At 34.5% G+C, this 13,472-nt stretch overlaps 2 protein-coding genes across 6 annotated transcripts in view; both read left to right on the plus strand.

Annotated features, from left to right (window-relative positions):
• The window catches only part of ec (ubiquitin specific peptidase echinus), a 68,613-nt gene extending 64,668 nt beyond the window's left edge, over positions 1–3,945 (plus strand). For 2 of the 4 annotated variants that reach the window (XM_018516847.1, XM_018516849.1), the window contains one exon: positions 24–3,727. In XM_018516847.1, the coding sequence (XP_018372349.1) occupies positions 24–3,727 (3,704 nt within the window). Of the gene's footprint in view, positions 1–23 lie in introns of all 4 variants that reach the window. The other 2 variants (XM_018516848.1, XM_018516850.1) reach the window with 1 other exon arrangement.
• A 2,792-nt stretch (positions 3,946–6,737) lies between these two features.
• The window catches only part of LOC108767122 (mannosyl-oligosaccharide 1,2-alpha-mannosidase IB), a 396,105-nt gene continuing 389,370 nt past the window's right edge, over positions 6,738–13,472 (plus strand). For both annotated transcript variants that reach the window (XM_018516842.1, XM_018516843.1), the window contains exons 1-2: positions 6,738–7,241; positions 10,841–11,059. In XM_018516842.1, coding sequence (XP_018372344.1) covers positions 6,855–7,241; positions 10,841–11,059 — 606 coding nt within the window. In that variant the 5' untranslated portion in view covers positions 6,738–6,854. The remainder of the gene's footprint in view (positions 7,242–10,840; positions 11,060–13,472) is intronic.

Raw genomic sequence — 13,472 nt, forward strand, 5'->3', positions numbered from 1 at the left:
GGGTTCTCTCTCTTTCTTCCCAGATGGGGCGCCTGAAGGAAGACACTCGCGAGAGAACAGTAAATCGAGTCAACACTCGAGGCAAAGTTCGCGAGATAAAGGTAATCATTCCCGGCAAAATAGTCGAGAACTTCTAACGAACGCATCAACGACAGTGGCAGATAAACCTGTTACGAAGAGTATTGAGATTTATGCTACTTTACCGAAGAAGAAAACTTTACGTAGTAAAGCGACAGCAGTAAATGTCATTGAGGACGAGGAATATATGCTGTATGATCGCCCGACACAAAGGACTGGCTTGTTTAGTCGTACGAAACGTTGTGAAGATGACAAAAAAGATAAGAAACGCGCGAGAAGTGAAGAAAGGAACAAGAACGTATCAAAGGATTTTTCGATAGCACCATCTAGATTGTCACCGTCTCCAAAAGGAGTAAAGATTGATAAATCGAAAGAGACCGAGATTAACGCAACTGTCGTCAGAAATACTCAACTCAATAACACAGCTGCGATCGAGCAGAAGCAGGGCAAGAAACAGCACAAGATACGCAGAAAGTTGCTTATGGGCGGATTGATTAAAAGGAAAAACAGAAGTATGCCGGATTTACGAGAAGGGCAGGATGGTCCGACAAATGTGAATGCGGAAAGATCATCCGTCTTACCGAAACAGTCAGTAGACGATTCCAGCGTTGGTCTAAAAGGAAATGATGTAAGCCAATCACTGAGCGGTTACTTGTCAGAGGGACATCTGGAATTCGCCGGAAATGGACCTGGAAATACCAGTAATCCAAATCTTGAAAGAAGTCGTTTAATGAGAAAGAGTTTTCATGGCAACGCCGGCAAAGTATTACACGTGGCAAAAGTGCCTCCGCCTCCTCCGCTCAGGACCACTTCTCAGCTTAGCAAGTCTAAGTGTTCGGGCGAAGTGCACAATGAGCAGCAATCCGATAAAGCTGCATATCCTTTGTCGGACAATCGATGCGCATCCAACTCATCGCAAGAACAAAATAATTATTGGAATCACATGAACTCGAGCAACTCACCTAACGTGACAAACAGAAACTCAGACTATGCTGATTATTCCTTGGAATCGCATTCGCTGCCATTTCTCCCCTCTTATAATGAACAAAATACTAATATTTCTGGAGCATGTCAAACAAATTACAACAATAAGCCTAGAATTCAAGATGACGTTGTACAGTATGCTAACGGCATACTATATGAGCCGACCTTCGTTGTCACTCGCGCAGACGTGCACAATGAACAGAGTCCCGTTAAACAACAATTTCAGTCAGATTCCTTACCACCTTATCCCGAAAACGGCAATATTTCGCATTCACGACAACCGAGTGAAGATTTCCCACCACCGCCGTATCCATTAATTCATTCAGTATCGCATTCGAGACAAGCTAGTGAGGAATTCCCGCCACCGCCGCCACCGATCGATGAGCCGACTCATCTTCAAGAAACTCAGCAGCATCATGTTTCTGTTCAACCACAACAACGTGCGCAGCAATTCGAAACGCAACAGATTGGCGGTCTGTTAGCGCAGTTACAAAACAAATGGGAGCAGACTTTAATTGATGATTCAAATAAAGAGAAACGAATGCAGGAGCACGAGGATGAGGAGAAGTCATCAAGCGAAACGTGGTTGAGAGAACTGCAAGCTAAACAGGCAGAAAGGAAAATAAAGAGACAAGGACCTTTAAATCAAGACATTCCAAAAGTTAGGACTCCGTCAATACCGACAATTCCAGGACCGACTATCGCTAGAAGAACTAGTGATTTAATGATGAGCAATCTTGGACAGAGTTATGATCAAGGTCGTGACGTTACGGACTGTCCGAGAGTTGCTTCTTCGGTAAAAGATATGGCTGCTAGATTTGAACAGATCAAGCTCCAACCGACCTTGAAGTCTGACTCAGACGTGAAACCTCAAACGAAGCAGAATGTAAATTGCGTTTCTCCGATGTTAGCATCGGATATATCTCAGGAACCGTCATCGATAGAGGATACAAAATCAGCCAAATTATCTTCTGAGAATTCCGTGGTCTTCACGAAGATAGAATCTTCAAATTCCCAGACTGTTTTAAACTCTAGTTTTGATTCGAGTTCCAGCCAAAACAGCTTTATTGCAATGGTGCCGCCAAATGAATCTGTTCAACAGAGCGAATTAAATGCCGCGATGTTATCCATGTCCTTGACACTCCCGCATGAGAATGGTTTGCCTGTTGATTGTCCGGAAGATGACATCAGCGAAGTGGCGATGCAGAACACTATACAAAACACAACGATTCTGCCAAGCGAGGAGGATATTGCTCCGCGAAAGGTGAAACGGCGGATTGGGAAAAAGAAAAGCGTATCATTTTGTGATCAAGTGGTGCTTGTTGCAACAGCGGAGGACGACGAAAAGGATTCGTATATACCTAATCCTATTTTGGAAAGAGTACTACGTTCTGCGATGAATAAACCTGAAACTGCTCAAGTACTACGAGAAATCAGAAGTCTTCAGGAGGCAGAGACGATCCGTGAAAATACTGCCGCGAAATTTCAACAACGGACCCTTCCTTTAAAGAGCGAAGCCGATAGCGTACCGGCGACACCTTTCCAGGATCAATTGAGGAGCGTTAATCCAATTCCAGACACCATTAAACCTACGTTTGGACGAAAGAATTCTAGTGATTCGATTGGATCACTAATGGATAAGAAGTCCTGTGGATCTTGTGGAAACGAAGGTAAAGACGTGGTCGATGGTAAAGAAAGCTATCCTAGTATTCCCATGAACACTTCGAAACCGACATCCTATTCACCGCAGCTGCAACAGCAAATCAGATATACTCAGAATGGATACACGCAATATATGCAGTCGGTATATCCGCAAACGCAAGCGTCCCATCCAAGAAATCAAATTATTCCTTCATCGCAAACTCAGAAACCAGCTAGTCCTTATCCGACGCAAATGAATGGACAATACATTCAAAATGGAATGCAACAAACAAAAATATTACCTCAGAAAAACGGTTATGGAACATATTATCAGCAGCAATTGCATAATCAATTGGAGCAGCAGCATAATCAAATGAACAAGCAAGCGACTGTTCAACCGCAGAATACTTTGAATCAAAGAATTCCTTCTCACAATGCCAGCCCAATAACTGTCCAGCATTCGCAACAGCAATTTTATCCGCCTAATCAATCGCCAAGTCTATATCAAAGTCAATATTCTCAAAGTTCCTATCAGGGTCATCCCTATCAGACTGTTCTTCCACAAAACAGAGCGGGCCAACCAATACCGCAGTATCAACCATCATCTAATTCACTGGCCTATCAGCAGCAACAGCAACAAAACACGCAGAATTATCAGCAGAGGCATGATAACTACCAGCGACAATTGTCTCACAATCAAAAGCTAGAGCAACAAGGTCCTATGGTGCCTAATCAGTATCCTAAGACGATGCAGAATGGTCAAATACAGCCAAATGCGAAGTATCCCGCCTATCAGCATCCTCCACTTCCCAAACAGATGCACTTTACGATGTCTACTGCGAAGGTTGTTCCGATGGTAACGCAGCCTCCTTTGCAGACGCCAACAGGCATTGCGACCACCGTGAGGGCACACGTAACACCCTGCAATCTCTGTCGAAAGAGAAATGTACTTGAGCCAACACTATATTGCTCGGATTGCGATTTTTACATGTCGCGATTCAGACCGACTAACAAAACTACTTGAGTTTCTTCGTATGAAGACGATTGAAAGACTTATACCGGTTTCATCGAATGTTGATCTTCGCTGACGAAAAAGTAGCTCTGCTCTCTTTGTAGCAAATTTATTAGTATATAGTATATCAGTAAAATAACAAGTCATTGATGTTTACAAAAATCTAAAATGTTTGTATTTTCTATAGTCGCATTGTATTACAATTTAAATAATCTGCGTTGCAAAATACAACACCAAAAATTAAGCAATGCTCATTTCTTGCATGCAATTTAATAAATTTTTACATAGTTTCGAAAAATGAGATGTAAAATTAAATATATAGTATAATCAATAATGTTTTAAATGACATTCGATGAAGTACCGAAACATATAAATATTAGTTATGTTATTGTGTACAAATATTAGATAATTTTTGATTAAAGACCCTCATTGTGCAGCTACTAGTTATACAATTAGATGTGTATGATTAGAATACTTTATTATTAATGACAATTTATTAATTTTAATGACAAAGGTTATTAAACTTGAGAACATTTAATAAAAATTCACAGTGAAAACATTCTATTTTTTAATGTCGAAATGGGCCAATTCAAAGTAAATTGAACTAAAAAAGACTAAAGTTTTTTAATATTTTATTGTATTCCACTAATTTATTTCCTTTTTTTTCACTTTTTCTTTCTTTCTCACACACATACACACATATTTTTTTTTATCTTTTTTGTTGAGTTTTTGGTTATTCGACAACGATATGATAGAACAGGGGCGAAAGAGTAAAAGAGAAATCTAGAGCTAACGTCTAATTTAGTAAAAATTATAATACTTGATTAATCGAGGAATGGAAGAGCGAACAGAAAATCAAGTACGTGTCATTTTATATAGTACCATTATATAGTATCATTACAAGGAACGTGGATCAACAATTTGTCATTAATCTACCCTTAAAATTGAGACGAGTTAAGAAAAGATTGTCAAAAAGATTGTCCACAAACACAAAAGTATTGTTACAAATTTTATTAGTAGAGACTTATTTTGTAAAATTTATATTATTTGTAGAAAAATTGTACTTAATCCTATTATTTTAGACATATTTTAATGCACTTATATAGTTTATTAAATTAGATTATTATTGTAACAGGCGCAGACTCTAACATAACATTAAATCATTTGTTAGACATTTGTATTTTATAAAATAGTTCACCGATGTATTTAAATTACGGCGTTATTCATATCTAAAGTATATATGTTTATTTGTATATACGTAAATATAATCACGCTTTTTTTTAAATCAGCACAATTCATTTTGTATGTCATAGTTGAGCGAACCATATTTTCTATTTCTATGCAATTGCATATTTTATTTTATTGCGCAGATGAGAAGTTCGAATTGTGATACTAGCCATGCTACATAGAACTTATCTTGTTAGGATAGAAATTGTATTGCAAATTATGAGAGAAGAATTATGTAGGGAACAGGTGAAACTTGATCTCTGAGAATGCGTGGAGTTTATTTTATGTTAACAATCTTTAAAGTTACATTTTGTGTATTAACATACATTGCATTACATTGTATTACTTTACTTACTTTTAAGAGCTGTAAGATCAATGTACAAATGGTCGATTTTATACTTTTTGTATGAGTATTTTGTTTTAAAAATACTTTACTTTTATTGTAACATTAATAAAATTCCCTTACAATATTATCTAGTTAAATTTTTTGAACCATGTCTAAATCATGTCTATGATAATAGGAATATGTTTAATTTTATAATTAATGAGATATTTCTACACACACACAGAGAGAATTTTTTCTTAGAGTTTACCCTGAAAATATGATAGTCGTGGGACGACAATGTGTCTTTCGAAGAATTTTAATGTAAATCTCTCATTTATTAATAAAACTACAATAAAGTATAAAATAAGTTTAATTAATTTTACTGAAGTGCATGGTAAAAATCTTAAAAAAAAAATATATATATATATATTATGCTGTACCACAACTATCATATTTTCAGGATAAATTTTAAAACAATATAATATATTATAGGACCGTATATGTGATAACACAAACTATAGAAATCAAAGTCTTAAACGGTCTAGCTGGATCTTAAATGCTTGTATGATTCTTGTGTGAATTTATATCCTACGTATGTAGTCTTTAGAAACGCGTGCCGAAATGATTTTTCGGTCTTGAATCGCTAACTCTACTAAACTACGCAGTAATATCACGAGTTAAATTGACTAGCAATTTAACAAATTTTTTTTGCTTATTCGCATCATCTGCGAAATGATCTTACTAATATTAAAATCTGTAAATAATTAATTCTTATTGCGAGAAATATTACCTCGACCAGGAGTCGAACCCGGATCTCTTGCATTTCGTACGAAAACTTTAAAAGAATATTCTCTGAAAGAATAAATTTTAAAAGAAAATTCTCTCCGTGTAGTTACAATAAATTTAAGAAATAACGTATATATATATTACGTTAATTATAACTAACAATCAATAAATAAAAAAGCTAATAGTTAATAACTAATTATTAATAACGATTTGTTAATATTGTACTAAATATTAAATACTAATTATTAATTTATACTAAACTTAACATTTTAATTAGACCATAATAATTTATTGTTCAATTTGATTTAATTATTTTTACATTTGCATGATTGCAAACCCATATACAACGACATAATTATAACCAATATAGGTTTGTAACTTTTTGTTGTTACTTGCTAATGCTTTTTTATTTAGAGCTCGATTATATGATTAGGTTTCTCTTTGCTATTATCAGCTGAGAAATATGTAACTCCCACATCCTGACCGATGGTAAGTCAGATCCCTGACGTTATTGACAGATGTCGCCCGCATTGGTATATCGGGTGAAAAGGGACAGGCAGGCAGCCACTTGTCGCTGAGCAGTTTGGAGCGCGCGCCACGTCAGCTGATCGGCGCTTCGGAGCAATTACGAGATGTCAACTGTTTCACGCAGGTGGTGCTCGATTCGTAATGGCGTATGACGGCTGAGGAGCCACGGGTGCGAAACGCGCACGGGTGCTCGAGTTTTCGCGTATCCGTCAAGACCGGGGTGGTGATTAAGTGCCGCGGTGTGTTGCACGTGTGTCGGTGTGTCGCGGTAAGATGAGCGCGTCGACTGGCGTGCTGCCGTCGTACCAGCGCCTTGCGAACGGCGTACCGGTGCCGTTGTTCTCGAGACGGTCCTTCCGTCCGCGCGAGAAGTACCTGATCCTTCTGGTATTCATGACGTTCGGTGTCGTGTGCTTCGGTGCGTTCTTCTACCTGCCGGATTTTCGTACCGGCGGTGCCGCCGTGAACAGTGTCTACCGCGTGTACCAGAGCATGCAGAAGGCCGGACCGGAGCTGCTGCTGCCGGTGCCACCGCGCGCCTCCGGCGACGTCAAGGACTCGCGTTCGTCCGCGATCGGACATCCGAACGCGGTGCCGCCGGGCCACGAGGGTAGCGATCATCAAGACGTACACCTCGTCGAGGACAAGCAGAAGCTGCAGGTGCAAATTCGCGCTCCCCTTTAATCGATCTCTCTCGTTCGATTCAAGGGTGTCGATGTCTCCTCTCGAATGCCTTGCCCCTTGAACGAGTTTCCTTGTCGTCAACAGGAAACACTTTTCTCGCGCAATGTTGAATTCCCTTCAGTAAATAGTACCGTCGCGGTAGAAAGCACAAGGTGGACATGCTCCGTTTGCGTTAGGTCGCGCTACGTTTGTTTACATACGGCCATTGTAACGTACATGGCTGACGCACGTGCGCGAACTCCACGCGCTGTCACTTCGTTCACGATTCCGTCTCAATGGCCGATAACGATCACCTCCGTTTGTTTAACCGAACCAGACGTCTCATTAATAGATATTAATTAATCATATTAACATCTAATAATAATAATAATCATCATCGAGATCGATTCCGCGCGCATCTCGATGCAACGTAGTACGATCAACACGTATATATTTTGAAATTAGGACGTCGTCATGAGAGCGTCTATTCGCAAATATGGATCCAGATAGCACAGAGTTTAAAGGAAATTCTTTTTTTGATTCTCGACTTATATAATGAATTCTTGTTTGTATTTTGCCTCAACATTTCTAATAGTGTTCCTGAGAATTTCAAAAGATTTTATTTTTATGTTACTAATTGTAAACTTTTTTCAGATTCAAAAGGCATTCTTTTTCTGCTCTTTTCTCTTTCTTAATTTTGTACAAGGATAAATCATACTTGAATTTTTATGCAAATTAAGTATTACTTTTATTAAAGGTATCATATAGATAAATAGGTATATCAATACATTTGTATATATTTTTGAATTTTTTTTGAATGAGTTTCGAATAGATTAGGCTATTCATATAAAGAACTCAAGGAGATAAATTATTTTCAAGCTCAACTGGATCAGATGTGTTATCTGGAGAAACGTTCTTAAATCTCATTTTGTTCGAGAATCATTCGAGCATAGTTCCCTTTGCTTGCTTTGTTTTCTCATGTCTTCCCATTAAATGCAGACGCATTTTAAAGCGTATCTTGCGTAACTGATTTGATTGTTTGAACTCGTCCAGGTTAAAGTCTATTTAATTTCACTCGGTAAACGGGGGCAACAAACACGATACTGGATATCTTTAGCGACTTGCTGTGGATACCGACGTTGAAAAACTTCCGTTTCGTTTGCGCTCTTTTCCTTCCACTCAACGTGAGTTGGTTGCGCAAGATCGTGCTTTGAACTTGCCCTTGTATGGTGATGCATTTCCATGATTCAATATCTGGATGAAGATGATCGATTATATATATACCTTGAAACTAAGTAAAAATTACAAAAATTCTCAATAGAATATATATAATTTCATTGATCAACATCTAATGAATTTGCTAAAATCTATAGCTGATGATTTTTAACGGATTAGCAATTGTTCTATAGAAAAAAAAGGAAGAAAAATAAATAATATTTAAAGAAAAATTAATTTTTGTTAAAAAGATACACATTAAATTTGATATAGATACGGATAAACGAACAGATTGTTTACGTGTGATATGTTCTCTATGATAAATTTACGCTTTTATGATAAAATTTATATAAATCGAAGTTTTGACTGAGACGTTAATTGATACAGATAAGCGTACTATTAGAATTGTATGTAGCAAATATGATTTATCTTGTTCGTACGCGCGCGTGACTCGTCCCGCTGTTATTTCTGTTTCGCCGTTCTCTTCTCTTTCGTAGGAAATCATAATCAAGACTCGTTTTAAACGCACGTTGCACTTTTTCGTCATAAATCAAACTCACGTTGTTGCTGTCGATTTTTCGAAAGGTTGTCAGTCAAATCCTGTAGTAAATTACACCATTATGGCAATATCTTAATTTGTTGTTTAAAAATTGAGATTCTCTCTCCACGAAGCTAAGCTTCGCAGAATGCAATAATGTTTTGTTTTTTTTTTGTATTTATTCCGAGTCTTGTTACGTGGGAAGCGACTCGAATAAAAACGTACGTGGTGTACGAAGGGAAATGCGATCTATTGGAGCAGCGTTATGTGAACATGCGAAAGAAGATATCCCGCGATAATATAAATAGCATTATCGTTGAGTAGCGTTCATGTACGCGTGTTTCCGCATGAATATGCATTTGTCATACCCAAGTAGTAATCATACTAACAATAAGTAGTTGTGAAATGGCAATTATTGAGATATATAAGGTGGATATACAGAAAGTATTTATTTAAAAGCATTGACGAGAGAAAGATGTTTTACTGCGATTAATAATATTGCGTTATTATTTTTGTCGTCATTATCTCAATAATCTTTGTTTCTCAGCAGACATTTTCTCAGGGAAATATCGTTATTTTACTATCTTGTGGAAATGAAATTAATGAGACTGAATAAAAACGTGTTTTCCGTATATGAAAGTAATTCTCATAGTTTTCTTTTTTTTTTTTTAACATGATACTTATAACGGTAAGGCATTCGAGAACATGCAATTGTTCGAAGGTGAACAAGGCGAAAATGAATGTACTTCCGTGGAATCTAGATTACAGATGGCATGCGTGATTTTCGTGGAAATGCATTGGTTTCTTTCCGTAGCAATGACTAATCCGTACAGTCATTTCAGTGTGTGTGTGTTTAACGAATTTGTGGACTCTTGTGTTTAATAACTGCGGATATTCATATTCATACATATACATTTTTGCAAGTGATAGTGTAGTTTTAACGGCGGAAAAAAAGATTACAATCTTAGTTTACAAGATACAACATCTTTATTTTACAAATACTGAGTTAAATAAAAATAAAAAATAAGTTTATGTGTTTTATTTTTGTTTAATAAGGTAGACTAGCGAAAGCTAAAGCTTATTTTATATTTATGGCTTAAGTATAAAGAGTATTGATTTTTTTAATTAAAAATTTTTTAATGTAATCTCTTGAGTCCGATTTTCAACTAATCTAGTTTGAGCGAAAATTAGCAATGTGCATTTGCATAATTATTGTCTGTATTACGCATTAGAGATAGCGAAACCAGTCATGGAAATCCAACAAGTTTGTTGTGCTGTAACATTTAAACCAGATATTGATATAAACAATCGCTTAGATTGAAATTATTTCGACTAAAATGTCGGTAGTTTGTTTCCTATTTACTGCCACATATGTGTGAATGTGCATATTCGAACAGACTCTTTGACTATTATTTTTATTTAAAAAATAAATATATATGAGCTTAATGAATAGAAAGTAAATGTGAAAAGTAAAAGATGCTCAAATATAATTTTAAATATATGTTATACATTTTTTCTATTTTAATTATATTTTTATATATACATTTTTTAAAAATAACAATGCCTTACGATTGAATTGAACTCATCGATTTCTATTTTTGAATCGAATCTAGAAATACAAACAATATTTGTTCAAAAATTGGAAAAAAGCGGTTATATGTATTTGTATATTCAATCTAAATAAATCCATATTCGAATGTAAAAATATAATAGTACAAATCAATGCATTTCGTGATTAAATATCACATTCATTAATAATTATTAATTAAAAGTATATGTATGACTTTCGCATGCCATCTAAAATAATCGCGGAATACATGTCGAATGCGCGCTGAATTTTTAGGCAAAAATCAACGAAGAGTATCAACAACAAAAGACATTAGAGAAACCGGACATGGGTGAATCGCGAGTGCGTACAAGTAGTTCCTCATCGTTGATAGTGCACAAGGAAGAAACGGTTTTGGTGACAGTGCCACCAGCGCCTGCGGATAAGCTGCCATTAATTGTCGGCGGAGAGGATAAGGACCACATCGCCAGACAACGAAGGGACAAAGTGAAAGAGGTGAGTCTCAGTTTAGAAAATATTTGCATGACAAAACTATAAAATATTTGCGAATAAACAACGACAAATGTAGAAATGACTTGTCGACCATATATAATTTGAAATGCTATATCGTACATTTTAATTAAATATTTTTTAAAAATATGCTTAAATGAAAAATGTACAATATATATAATATTTTTTTATATTTTAAAAGACCATTTCTACAACATTTTCATAATCGCTTGCCAATTGTACAATATATTAATTTTTTGAGCGTTGTATTGAACATTTTTTGATTACTTATTTATTTTAATATTAAATTAAAATTATATTTATTTTAATGTAAAATTATTATTTTACGAATAAAAAATTTCTACTTAATGTTTTTTACAATAATTATCATGATATAAAATAATATTGTACTTATTATAACATAATATAATTTGATTCTGTTATATAATGAAACAAGCAGTAGTTTAAATATTTTATTAAAAGAACATTTGGATTCTAATTGTGATTAATTATATTCACACACAATGATATAGGTATGTTGAGGAAGAAAAAATTAATATTTAGATTAAATTGATATAAAATTCAAAATTATTTAAGAAATTATTATGAGCGATTTTTAAATAAATTCTATATTACAAATGTGAAAAACATATTTCTCGTATTAAGATCGCATTTCTATTACTTATTTTGAACGAAGAATTCCCGTTTATTGCGATTTTATGAAAGTCAATATTGTCAAAACTCGATTATTTAAATAGTATCTTTCATGAGATTCGCGAAAAATTATGTAGCATCTCACGCATCACCGAAGAAATGCTGCCATTATTTTCATATAAAAGAGAAGTGAGAGAAGCCGTTTTTTTATGATATAGTAGTAATTTTGCTTGCGTCGATCTATGTCGTGTTTTGCAAAATAATGAACCGGGATTTTTAAATTGACCCCGAGAAGTTCAATCTCCTTGCACAATGCGCCACTCTACGCTCTGCATGCAAATTGCTTCTATAAAAACTGTAGGATCATAACGACTTTAGCCATAAAAAAAACACTTCCCCGCTGACTTGCAGATTCTATATATGTATAAGTATATACTTATTTCAAAATTGAGTTATATATATATATATATAAAATCTCAATTTTAGAATAAGTTCAGAAATTGCATAATGCACACTTATAAAGAAACAGATGGGTCTGCATGGATACTGCCTCAGCAAATAAGAGTGACGAAATATGAGAAAACTTACTTACATATTTATAAGTGCTATATACAAGATGTTCTGGAAATCGTGATACAATTGGAAAGGGGTTACTGACTCTATATGAAAAAAATAGGTAAATAAAAAATGAAATTTTGTCATATGATGCTTTGTTTTTTTTTTCAGAAAATCGACTTTATATTTACCGGGTATGAATTTAATTGTTAAGTTAATTATTAAAGCATCAAAACACATGTTAGAAACGCGTTTATAGAAACCGAGATAGAAACTTATTTTGTCGAACAAAATTGTGTATTCAACAGAATGAATAATATTTTCGACAATTTATAAGGTAATAAAATTTATCGTGCTCGAATATCTTGTTTTTATTGTGCATTTTCAATTGTTCAGTATAATAATAAATACAAACTTGATCATAGATAATAGTCTGCAGCGAGATACAAATCGAGATAAAGTTAAGTGCACACCGAAGCGTATATGTACTCGGCGAATGTTCAAAATCGATTTTCTCGAAAACAAAGCCCCATATGAAAAAATTTTATTCTACATTTTTAACATACTTTTTTATGTAGAATTACCTCTTTCCTTGGTTGTACCATAATTTCCGGAATATTTTGTATGCACGTGCATATTTTATATATAAATATATTAACATAGTATATCATAAAAATAGTATATTATATATAAAATAAATCAAATTTATTAACGTTTTATATATACCTTTGTGTATTATCTTTAGTATGTTGATGTAATATTTTTGAATATTACACGGAAAAAATGAGATCGTATAACAGCCACAGTCGACAACAGTTTAACTGGAAATAATCTTGTTATTTCAATAATGATATTAATGGAATAAATACGCCATACTCTTGTTTCAATAAAATGTTATTTATTTCATTAATACTATTATTAAACAAATAAAATTATTTTCAATTAGGCTGCTGTTGGCTTAATACAATATAATTTTTTTACGTGTAGTGTTATACATATTGATTATTCAATTTGCTAATATATAATTTATCAATAAAATTTTATATATGTATATAAGTATACTTTTAAGGTACATTATATATGTACATATTTAATTCATTTTCATTAAATTTTATTATAGGAGAAAGTTAGAATATTACAAAAAAAATTGAGAGAGAGAGAGAGAGAGAGAGAGAGAGAGAGAGAGAGAGAGAGAGAGAGAGAGAGAGAG

This window comes from Trachymyrmex cornetzi, unplaced genomic scaffold (genome assembly GCF_001594075.2).
Source record: "Trachymyrmex cornetzi isolate Tcor2-1 unplaced genomic scaffold, Tcor1.1 scaffold65, whole genome shotgun sequence".
Lineage (NCBI taxonomy): Eukaryota > Metazoa > Arthropoda > Insecta > Hymenoptera > Formicidae > Trachymyrmex > Trachymyrmex cornetzi.